The sequence below is a fragment of the Salvelinus alpinus genome, chromosome 24 (genome assembly GCF_045679555.1).
Source record: "Salvelinus alpinus chromosome 24, SLU_Salpinus.1, whole genome shotgun sequence".
NCBI lineage: Eukaryota > Metazoa > Chordata > Actinopteri > Salmoniformes > Salmonidae > Salvelinus > Salvelinus alpinus.
This window is the reverse complement of record NC_092109.1, coordinates 13152034-13163215: the sequence shown is the minus strand read 5'-3', so window position 1 is coordinate 13163215 and position 11182 is coordinate 13152034. Positions and strand designations below refer to the sequence as shown.

At 43.4% G+C, this 11182-nt stretch overlaps 1 protein-coding gene across 4 annotated transcripts in view; it reads left to right on the top strand.

The window, feature by feature from the left end:
* LOC139552196 (phosphatidylinositol 3-kinase regulatory subunit alpha-like) overlaps positions 1-7535 on the top strand; it is a 39583-nt gene extending 32048 nt beyond the window's left edge. For 2 of the 4 annotated variants that reach the window (XM_071363664.1, XM_071363668.1), the window contains 7 exons: positions 2232-2439; positions 2555-2735; positions 2865-3133; positions 3249-3425; positions 3546-3620; positions 3788-3958; positions 4437-7535. In XM_071363664.1, the coding sequence (XP_071219765.1) occupies positions 2232-2439; positions 2555-2735; positions 2865-3133; positions 3249-3425; positions 3546-3620; positions 3788-3958; positions 4437-4626 (1271 nt within the window). In that variant the 3' untranslated portion in view covers positions 4627-7535. Of the gene's footprint in view, positions 1-172; positions 487-560; positions 736-2231; positions 2440-2554; positions 2736-2864; positions 3134-3248; positions 3426-3545; positions 3621-3787; positions 3959-4436 lie in introns of those variants that run through there. The other 2 variants (XM_071363667.1, XM_071363666.1) reach the window with 2 other exon arrangements.
* The last annotated feature ends 3647 nt before the right edge of the window (positions 7536-11182 follow it).

Here is an 11182-nt window from a genome sequence, read left to right as displayed (position 1 = left end):
TTAGGACGTGTAGTGGAGCTGCTCAGCCTGGCCTGCCTACGTGCCGCAGCAGCAGATCTGGTTTTGTCTCTGTGCCAACAGTGGGCTGGACTAAACCGGTACACGACACGTGCGGGGAGGAGGGATTGAGCAATCTGCGGGAGGGAGGGCTGAGAGCTACAGAGCAGGAGAGACAGAGAGAAGGCTGCAGATTCGTTTCACTCCAGCTGCGTTAGAGCTAAGAGAAGATGTTCGCAGCAGCTATAGTCGGATCTATCTGGAAAGGATGCTGTGTACTTAAACAGATTATTATAGGGCTATTTTAGCCTGTGTGTGTTCTAGTCTATATAGACACTGATTTGCACTACATGGACTGTGCACGTTGAGGGATAGCAGCAACTTAAAATGGGAAAAGGCCAGTGAGCTTTCAAAATGACATCATCGCTTTCAGGAAATGAAAGATGCAGGAGTTGTTGTTGACAGTCCCCCCCCGCGCTATTGGCTGTGGTAAGTGATGTAACACATTACTGAGCAAGGAAGCAGGCAAGCTGCCTTTAAAGACGGCTTTTTAAAATGGGTTTTTGAGGTGGTTTTACGAAGAGAGCAGGGTTCCATTCAGAACGGATTACGATTGTATCATTCAAATGTGCAACAAGGCTGTCTCTGAAACATGGGAGGATTTGGAGGACTCTTGTCCGAGACCCGATTTTGACGTCGGTTCTGAACCTTTATTTTACCTAGAGCTGGACCCTCCAGGTAGGCAAACTGACTTAGCTCATTAGCGCTGGGTGTTGCATGACACGTCTGTCTCAATGCGTGCTGAGACATTGTATGGCAGGGGTACGATGGTCTAAGGCTAGCAGCAGCAGCGCAGGAAGTTCCCAAGGCAAATGTGAGTTCTGGTGGCGGTGAAATGTCACCTTGGCTGTCAGCCCAAACTGCTGCTTGCATTGCCATACCCTCTGGCCATCTCTGATCACCTCTTCTGGATCCGTGGATTTAGGCACTGCTGCAACCAGTAGGCTGTTGGAAAGATCCAGCTTTGGAGAAATACAGCTAAAGGGAACAGCACATTTGCATACATTATTCCATCGCCATGGATATGGCTCATGTTATAAATATGTATATTATGCCCATGGCTCGGTGTCTCTCCTGCTACGTTGAAGTCTGAGGTACACTGCAGCAGGACAGCAGGCAGATAGGGAACAAAGGGAGTGAAGCAGCTCTAGTGGTTTAAAAATAGCCTTCTGCCATTTCAGCTCAGCTCCCTCCTGCCTGCTCCTCTGAAAGAGTGGCAGCTATATCGAGTGAGCCTGAGTCACTCGTGTGATTAACCATTCCAATGCAGCGATTAGGGCTTATTGATTCTGAGTGCTAGCAGCATGAAATAGGAATGGGGGATCTGCGTTAGGGAGAATGCTGTTGCTAAGAAGAAACCATTTGGAAGAGAAGGGACTGGATGTGTTCAACGTGGTGATGTCTGAGGTTTTTTCGTCAATGGAGCTTGGTGGGTTCATTGGCGGTTATATTGGTGGATATGTGGCTGAGTTATAGGATTTACAGGATGATTCTGCAATGGTTTACAGCTTTTTGCATTTGAGCTGCAGGCTCAAAGCTGCTCTCCATTTAGGTCTGACATTTTGCAGTGTCATTTATTTTTTCCCTTTTTTTGTGGCCGTTTTGCAGAAAGGCAGAGATTTATCTGTTTACGATGTAATTGGGGCAACAGATGGGGTTGATTTCTCGTTGTTGCGATTTATGGTTCGGTCCCAACACGGGGGAGTGAAGGGGCTCTTTTTTTCTTGAATGTAATCCATTCTCCCTTACTCACTCACTCTTTTTTTTTCTCTCTCGCTTGTGCTTTCTCTCTTGCTCTCTCTCTCAATGTTGGAGAGCAGTGGTATTATTTCAGCCCAATGTAATCTAGTGGAAAGGATTGGAGGGAGAAAGCAGTATCCTCCCACTGTTCTAACTGCCGCAGACGTTCGATCAGGTTCAAATGGCTCTCTCTTAATCATCCACTAAGCAAATGGAATAATATTTGCCACTCGCAGAAATAGAGTAATATATATTATCTACAACCCCTTTCAGCTCCCCCCTGGCATACTGGCTTAGCGTTACATTATATAGACTATGCCAGGAGTGACAACACTCCTGATAACGGCATGCTCCTGTTTAATGCACTAGGCAATTGACTGTCTCATCATCACATGAACTAAGCAGCCATCTCTCTCCCCTCTCGAACAATACAGCCCTACCTCCCAAGCCGCCCAAACCCACGGCCCCTGCTGTCACTAACAACGGTATGAACAACAACATGGCGCTGCAGGACGGCGAATGGTACTGGGGAGACATCTCCCGCGAGGAGGTCAACGAGAAGCTGAGGGACACGGCCGACGGTACGTTCTTGGTCCGTGATGCCTCCACTAAGATGCACGGCGACTACACGCTCACGTTGAGGTAAGTCTTTTTCCTTCCCTCGAAAAAGACTCACTTCGCACGTCCTCTATAACTAGTGTTTGTTGAATATTTCATTTGTATTTGGTCCCCCCTCCCTATTGGTCTCCACTTACAGAAAAGGGGGTAACAATAAGCTGATCAAGATATTCCACCGGGATGGGAAGTACGGCTTTTCGGACCCCCTGACCTTCAACTCAGTGGTGGAGCTCATCAACCACTACCGCAACGAGTCGCTGGCCCAATACAACCCCAAGCTAGACGTCAAGCTGCAGTTCCCCGTCTCCAAACACCAGCAGGTAACCGTCAGCATGATCATAAACGTTATTTATTTACTTTTCACACAATGCGTCATAGCTCAAAAGCCTTGGCAAATTAGTCAGTGTCAATCTACAGCTCTACTCCATTTCTTCGCCTCCCCTCCTCAGGATCAGGTGGTGAAGGAGGACAACATCGAGGCTGTGGGGAAGAAGCTCCACGAGTACCACCAGCAGTACCAGGAGAAAAATCGAGAGTACGACCGCCTCTACGAGGAGTACACCAGGACGTCTCAGGAAATCCAAATGAAGAGGACAGCGATCGAAGCCTTCAACGAAACCATCAAGATCTTCGAGGAGCAGTGCCAAACGCAAGAGCGGTACAGCAAAGAATACATTGAGAAGTTCAGGAGGGAAGGCAATGACAAGGAGATCCAGAGGTAAGGACTTGATCTAGACCCCCCAAAAACTGCCAAAAAAATACAATTTGGACATTTTGTTTTCTTATCTAATCAATTTCTTAATTCTTCATAACTGAGTTATTGTTTTCCTCAGGATCATGGGCAACTATGAGAAACTGAAGTCTCGTATCAGTGAGATCGTGGACAGTAAGCGGCGTCTGGAGGAGGATCTGAAGAAGCAGGCCGCTGACTACCGAGAGATCGACAAACGGATGAACAGCATCAAGCCCGACCTCATCCAGCTCCGCAAGACCAGGGACCAGTACCTCATGTAAGTATCACCTCCTAGTTTCAAATCAATTAACTTTATTTTTCTGGTGATGGGAATGTCTTGTAAAGGTCTCAATACTTCCATTCTCTAATCGGTCTTGTCATGGTTCTCGTGTTCCAGGTGGTTGACCCAGAAGGGTGTCAGGCAGAAGAAGCTCAACGAGTGGCTGGAAATCAAGAACGAGAACACAGAAGAGTGAGTATTATAGACTGACCTTCCATACATTTTATGATCCTGGTATCTAACGTTGACAAAGTTATGGGACAAGCAATGGGGAATCACATCGCACCATTGTTAAATAGTTTGCCATTCGATATCAAACTTTAAGTATCTAACTCCCTCCGTCCATCTATGTTCTCCAGTCAATACTCTATGGTGGATGACGATGAGGACCTCCCACACCACGACGAGCGCTCCTGGAAGCTGGGCAACATCAACCGGCTGCAGGCTGAGGCACTCCTCCGGGGGAAGAGAGACGGAACATTCCTGGTCCGAGACAGCAGCAAGGCAGGATGCTACGCCTGCAGTGTTGTGTACGTATAAAGACCTTGTACTCCTTCTACTTTCGTACTATAGTATAGTCATGTAAGCATCTACCTGATCCTGAACTGATCCTACCAGCATTTGGTTACTGATGCAACATAATTTACCTCAGCGTTTGTACGGCTGTAGCTTGACAGTGTTCCCTTGAAGGATCAGACTGTGCTGCACTACACCCTTTCTGTTTACCTCAACCTGAAGTCAAGCTGTTTGCTTCTACACTGTTCAGCACAGTGTCGTTGGCACTGCAAACACAAATTCGGAGACTGTAGACTTTACAGGAACTGGTGTAGCCTTCAGTGTAGACACTGCAGCTCAACCATGTCTAGAGTGAACCTCGTGTGACCAAGGGCTTGATGATTAGTCACGTCGTAGAGTCAGGTGTGCCCTAGTGCTGGGAACGTAAAAGTACAACCTGGCCTAATAGAATTTGTCTTGACGTTTCTCTCCTTCTCCGTCTCTCCTCTCCAGTGTGGAAGGTGAGGTGAAGCACTGTGTCATCAACAAGACGCCCTCAGGGTTTGGCTTCGCCGAACCTTACAACCTGTACAACTCGCTCAAAGAACTGGTCCTCCACTATCAGCACACGTCACTGGTCCAGCACAATGACTCTCTGAATGTTACGCTAGCGCACCCCGTCTACGCACAGCAGAAGCGGTGAGGACCCTCCTGGCCATTCAGTTGGGCAAAAACATGAGAGACTTGTTTTCCTAAAAATGTATATTTATATATTGTGCTCGGACTTTGGACACAAAGATAAAAAATAAAAAATAGGCCCGTGTCTTGCCTACTAACAGACTTTTGACTCACGAGAGAGGAAAGGACTAAAGAGACTAACGCAAAGCGAAGCCTGAAAACATGTTCAGTGACTGAACTGACTGTGAGCAGTGGCGAGAGCCTGAATGTAGTTTTGTCTCTCGTGCGTATTGTGGGAGCACAGAGTCGAGGTGAAACTGCTGAACTCTCTCCCCAGCGGAGGACATTGGAGGCCTTTTCCTAATGGTGCTTGTTCTTTTCAAAGCTTTACCAGCTGGAATGTCAAAACGCAGATAAAACTTGAGTGCATCATTTTTCTTTTTCTTTTCCCCCTTCTTGCGTTTTTACTTTCAAGTCTATCTCCCTGCGGGTGTCTGTGTGTGAGTGTGTGTCCATGTGACAAACTCACAGTATCTGAAAGCTGTTGGGGGTGTCTAACACACGTGTAAGTGTTCAGTGGCAGACCATGGATCAGCTGATAAATGTAGCAAAATGGCACTTTTGACAAAGTATAATCGTTTTCTTGAAAAGACTCCTATGGACTTACAGTGCAGAGACTCTAAACTGTTCTCTACTGTGGATGAGTGAAAATATGAACAGACTTGAAATGGAAATACTTCATTATGTATATATACAGAGGGGAACGTCAGTACACAGCAAACCTACCGCACCATACCAAAAAAAAAGCTCAGTTACTGTTCAGTTATGTCCTAATCTGCTATGCAATTATGTGTCTCCCTTATTTCTACAAAGTTGTTTTTATGCTGTTGCAAACCCATAATATAAGCTTGTTATTAATGCTTGAGAAAGTGTATTTCCCATGTAAATATCCAAGAGGATATTTTGTGTCAAAATGCCACGGTAAAAACTGCTTCCGATTTTTAAGAAAGTAAATAATAGTAACATATACTTTATTACAAATGACTTTATCAGCAACGGATATAAAGATGGGGAAAGATGAGTATTTTATTAGTACTTTTTTTTGCTTCAAACTGATGTTCTCAGGCAGAGCCTTTTTGAGTATTTGACAGTTGCTTCAGTCACAAGAAATATTTCTAACATAGCCACGTGTTTTTAGGTCTTTGTCGAAACAACGGTAGCAGCCCATGTGGCACCCTATTCCTTATAGTATACAGGGAATAGGGTGCCATTTTAGAATGATGGGAATATTTGTTGATTACTGCAATCATAATGGTGCATGTTGTACTCACCTTTTCAACCATCTCCATGGAAACAACAGTATAGATTTATTTTGTTATATAACCTTTCCCCAAGGAAATCACAGCAAATCGGTGTCTTGAAATGATGGAAATTGTTATTAAAAAGATCAATTGGGAGACATTTTATCTTCCCCTATGCATTGTCCACATTGTATTTTTTCTGTATCAGAAAATCTTTTGAGTTGTTTACGTAGGTGGATCAACTCATTTCAAATAGTCCGTGATTGCTTATTCTCATACGACATTGTATACCAAGTGGTTCTGTTACTTGGAGAAAGTACCCAAATTTAGCTGCCAACCCACTAGTAAACATTGGTGTCACCGCTGCACATTTCCCAAAACTATTTTTCGACCCTGACTTTTTTCCAAGATGTAAATGTCCATGAGTCTAAATTAGTGTTAATCTATACTACACCGTCAGCATGTATGGAGTTTTCATTAGAAAATATTATGATTAACTTTGAATTAGACTATCATCCAAGCCCAGTCAATTCAAAAATTAAATCAAATTATTTTAGTTTGGTGACATTTTCGTTCAGAAGTAGGCCTACTCGCCTGAAAGTAATTTGTTTAAATCAACACTGGCTGGCATTGTTGGCAAATAAAACCCTCTACATCATCTATCCCTATTAGAAACATGAAATAAATGTGTAGTGTGAGGATTAACCTATTAAATTGTATTTTTAATTCCCCCTTTGACATAAATGGCTAGTGAGAGGTTTCAATCTGGCACCACTATTATACCTGTATATTTGCAGGGAGTAAATTTCCACAAATCTCATGGTATACTTAAAGGTTGAAGAGAAAGAGAGGCATTAGATATGTTTCATTCGGGGGGAAAGAAGTGTTGCCAATGTTGGATAAACGTATTTTCTTCTCTCTGGGTGGAATAGTATGCATGTGTTAAACAGGGCAACGGGAGCGGTGCCTTTTGGTGTGGGTTCTGTTTACAACAATGCATTTCCCCCCCCCCCTAACATGTATGACCCCATTACCTTTTGTGAGCCTCCCTGGGAGGCGTAAACAAACTTAACGCACAAAATAGTCAGTGCAATGTGTACGAGATGTGTTCACACTGTGTAACAGTTTTGCGTCAGTGTATGACCAAAATGATCATCATGTGGAATTTATTTTTACACATTAAGATGAATCGTTTTCTCGCACATCTGACGTTAACTGTTTCTCTTTTGCTTTGCTCACATTGGTACACTAAAGGCCAATAACTTCTGAACCAGCTAAAACAAAGCAAGTTTGGATTCAAACTACTATGCCACCTCTGGGACAAATAACCATTGTACTACAGTATACCTTTATACCTTTTCAAGTTTGTTGTATAAATGTAGTTTGATCCCAGGCTGGTCTTGTTTGTTTTACATTTGTCCAAAATGTCGTCTTGTTCTACACTCTGTTCTTTGGAAAAACCTGCACCATTTTGAGGGTTAGACTTTTCTTTTTTCCCTCAGTTGACACATTCACCTGTGAGGTGATTGTTACAGAAATGTTGATTGCAATTTACCAATATTCCCCAGTTTTGCTTCAATCGTGTATTGGGCTTTGTTTAAAGAAAATAAACATTTGTTTAAAAAAAGTGAAACTTTTCAGTGTTATTATTGAAGTAAATAGCAAATTTTCCACATTGTGACATCCATGTACCCATACCAGACAAAAAAGAAAGACAAAAGGCTCCTTTTCAGTTGCAGAACTGTGTACAGCTGGGTGTCTTTTTGAGGTTATGCAAATTGAATGGTGTGGCATTATGGCACAGCATTGATGTCATCAGTGATAAGACAGAACACTTTGTTCCCTCAGAGAACATTCACACTGTAATTGAATTTATAGAGGCCTATGTGGTTTTTGCTATTTTAACACATCACTTAATTCTAGAATGGACTTTTCAGTTCCTACTTTTAACCGATACATGTCTACTTGCAGAAATAGGATGTTAATTATAATTTTATTAAATTAAATATACATTTACATTTAGTCATTTAGCAGATGCCCTTATCCAGAGCGACTTACAGGAGCAATTCGGGTTAAGTGCCTTGCTCAAGGTCACAGATATAATTTTCAGTTAGTAGGCTCAGGGATTCGAACCAGCAACCTTTCAATTAATGTCTCAGCGCTCTTAACCACTAGGCTACCTGCCGCCCCATATACACTCACCGGACAGTTTATTAGGTACACCACCCCATTCACAAAATTGGATTTCTCCTACACACAGTGAGTCACGTGGCCATGGCTTGTTATATAAAGCAGGCAGACATTGAGGCATTCAGTTACTGTTCGAGTGAACATTAGAATGGGCAAAACAAGTGACCTAAGCGATTTTGAGTGTGATATTATAGTCGGTGCCAGGCGCGCCAGATCCAGTATCTCAGAAATGGCCCCCTTCCTGGGCTTTTCACACACAATAGGGTCTAGGGTTTTACCAAGAATGGTGCGACAAACAAAAAACATCCAGTCAGCGGCAGTCCTGTGGGCGAAAACAGCTGGTTGATGAGAGGTCGAAGGAAAATGTCAAGAATCGTGCAAGCTACCGGCGGGCCACAAACAGACAAATAACGGCAGTGGTGTGCAGAACGGTAATCTCGGAACGCACACATTGTTGATCCTTGTCACGGATGGGCTATTGCAGCAGACGACCACGCCGGATCCCACTCGTATCAGCTAAAAACAAGAAGAAGTGGCTCGTTGTCACGTGATTACCAACACTGGACAATTGAGGAGTGGAAAAACAGCGCCTGGAACATGACAGCGAGTTCAGTTTACTTGAGTGGCCTGGTCAGTCCCCAGACCTGGTCAGTCCCCAGACCTGGTCAGTCCCCAGAGCTCAACCCAATAGAGCATCTTTGGGATGAGATGGAACAGGCTGTTCGCAGCATGAATGTATCGCTGTCTAAACTGCAGCAACTGCATAATGCCATCGCGTCAGCATGGACAAACATCCCCGTGGAACGTTTCTAATACCTTGTAGAATACCCCGAATAATTCAGGCTGTTCTAGAGGCAGAGGGGGTGTGACGCAGTACTAGATGGGTGTACCTCTATCAGATCTTACTTCATTTTAAGATATTTTGTGCATGCACCCCAATAAGCACAGTGTTCCTTTACTTATTAATGCCTTGACCCACCAAAATGGTCTTGTGAATCATTATTTTAACAAACCAATGGTTCCATCCATAGCACAATCTTAAACCACAACCCAGTAGAGATTGGCTGCGATCCACCATTTTGTGAAACAAGTTTATCCACACTCTTTTAACACAAGAGGTCTTAAGTGTTACAAGTGACGTGCCAGCAGGCCATACCAGCCCTGACTCACTGGGAGCAATGGGTCTTGCCCTGGGTTATGTACCATTGCTCCAGCTCAAAAGGCAAATAGTTCCCTGGAGGTTATAGCCATCCCAGCAAACTTGATTAATCATCTACAGAGAGATGGAGCGTGAGAGAGAGGGATATCATTTGAGCAATGTGACCCAGAGGAAAGACTGGATTCTTCCCATTGTAGTTCCTTGAATTGCAAATAATAACAACCCTCCTGCCAATTACAGTGCCCTTAGTCTGCATTTACAACAGCCATGTTGGAGAATTCTGGAATGCACTGTTCTGAAACATGCTGAAAGGTTTTTTGATAGAATTAGATCACCTTCTAGAGCTTCCTCTCAACTAAAGTGCCAGAATGCAGAGGTAGCTACGAGAAGAAAGATCTAGGTGAGGTTGATCAAGCGTATCCTCTGACAACCACTGTGTCTGCTGTTTGCGTCAGCATCAGAAACGGAGAATGTAAACCACAGAGCACATGACCTTAACCTCTCGATTTGTTCTCACCTCAGCGGACTGCATCTTTTTCACACTTATGAATAAGACATTTATAAATAGAGCAAAATGTTTCCATAGTAAAATGAAGTACTATCTAAGACATGACAGAGGTAGACTAGATTATGCATGCATTTAATCACAGCTTGTTTAAGTAGTACATCATAGACCTAATTAATATGACTGAAATATAATTATTTTGCATTTGCATTTTGATTAAGGTATCTTACCAATGTCAGTCCTAACCCAAAGACAGGTCCATGCACAAAGATGAGCCAATTAGCTTTTGTGGCATCAAAGCTAGACCAGTGAGAGGTCAAAGGGGAGTGTCCATTAGCTAAAGGCCTTAAAGTACCACAATTCACTTTTTTTCAGCTGAAAGACGATGCCCAGAGATTGAAGTCAAAAAGAAATAATTTTAGTCAAAGTATGATATATTTGGGCTTGAAGTGATAAATCCGCTTCAATGCCGTGTATTTCCCCTATGAGATGACAAGCAAATACTTTTCATAGAACGTTTCTTTTCAGGGCTGGGTTTTAATAGAATGATACCAACCACCAGCATGGGATTGTTTATTCATCATCAACAGCTGAAAAGTTCTTCCTCTTCACAACTGAGGCTAGTAGCATAGCTTCTCTCTCTATTGAATAAAGGCAGTTGATGTCAACAGCCCTCATCAAATATTCCAAAAAGGATTACAGTAATGAGATGTATCCACCAATCCAAAGAAAGGATAGATGGGAGCTAGACAGCCCGCCATACCGCTTTGTGGAAAACGACTCCCATTGTTAGGGCGGAGAGATGTATCTTCCCAATATATCCATAATCTTTGGCTGTGCCAAACAGCCTTGCATCCACTTAGCCGTCTGAGCCGTGGAGCAAATACAAATAGTGGGTGCAAATGTATGTTTTTTATTATCCAATGGTTTATTTACATGCCGGTATATATATATATATATATATATATATATATATATATATATACACTGCTCAAAGAAATAAAGGGAACACTTAAACAACACAATGTAACTCCAAGTCAATCAGACTTCTGTGAAATCAAACTGTCCACTTAGGAAGCAACACTGATTGACAATAAATTTCACATGCTGTTGTGCAAATGGAATAGACAAAAGGTGGAAATTATAGGCAATTAGCAAGACACCCCCAATAAAGGAGTGGTTCTGCAGGTGGTGACCACAGACCACTTCTCAGTTCCTATGCTTCCTGGCTGATGTTTTGGTCACTTTTGAATGCTGGCGGTGCTTTCACTCTAGTGGTAGCATGAGACGGAGTCTACAACCCACACAAGTGGCTCAGGTAGTGCAGCTCATCCAGGATGGCACATCAATGCGAGCTGTGGCAAGAAGGTTTGCTGTGTCTGTCAGCGTAGTGTCCAGAGCATGGAGGCGCTACCAGGGGACAGGC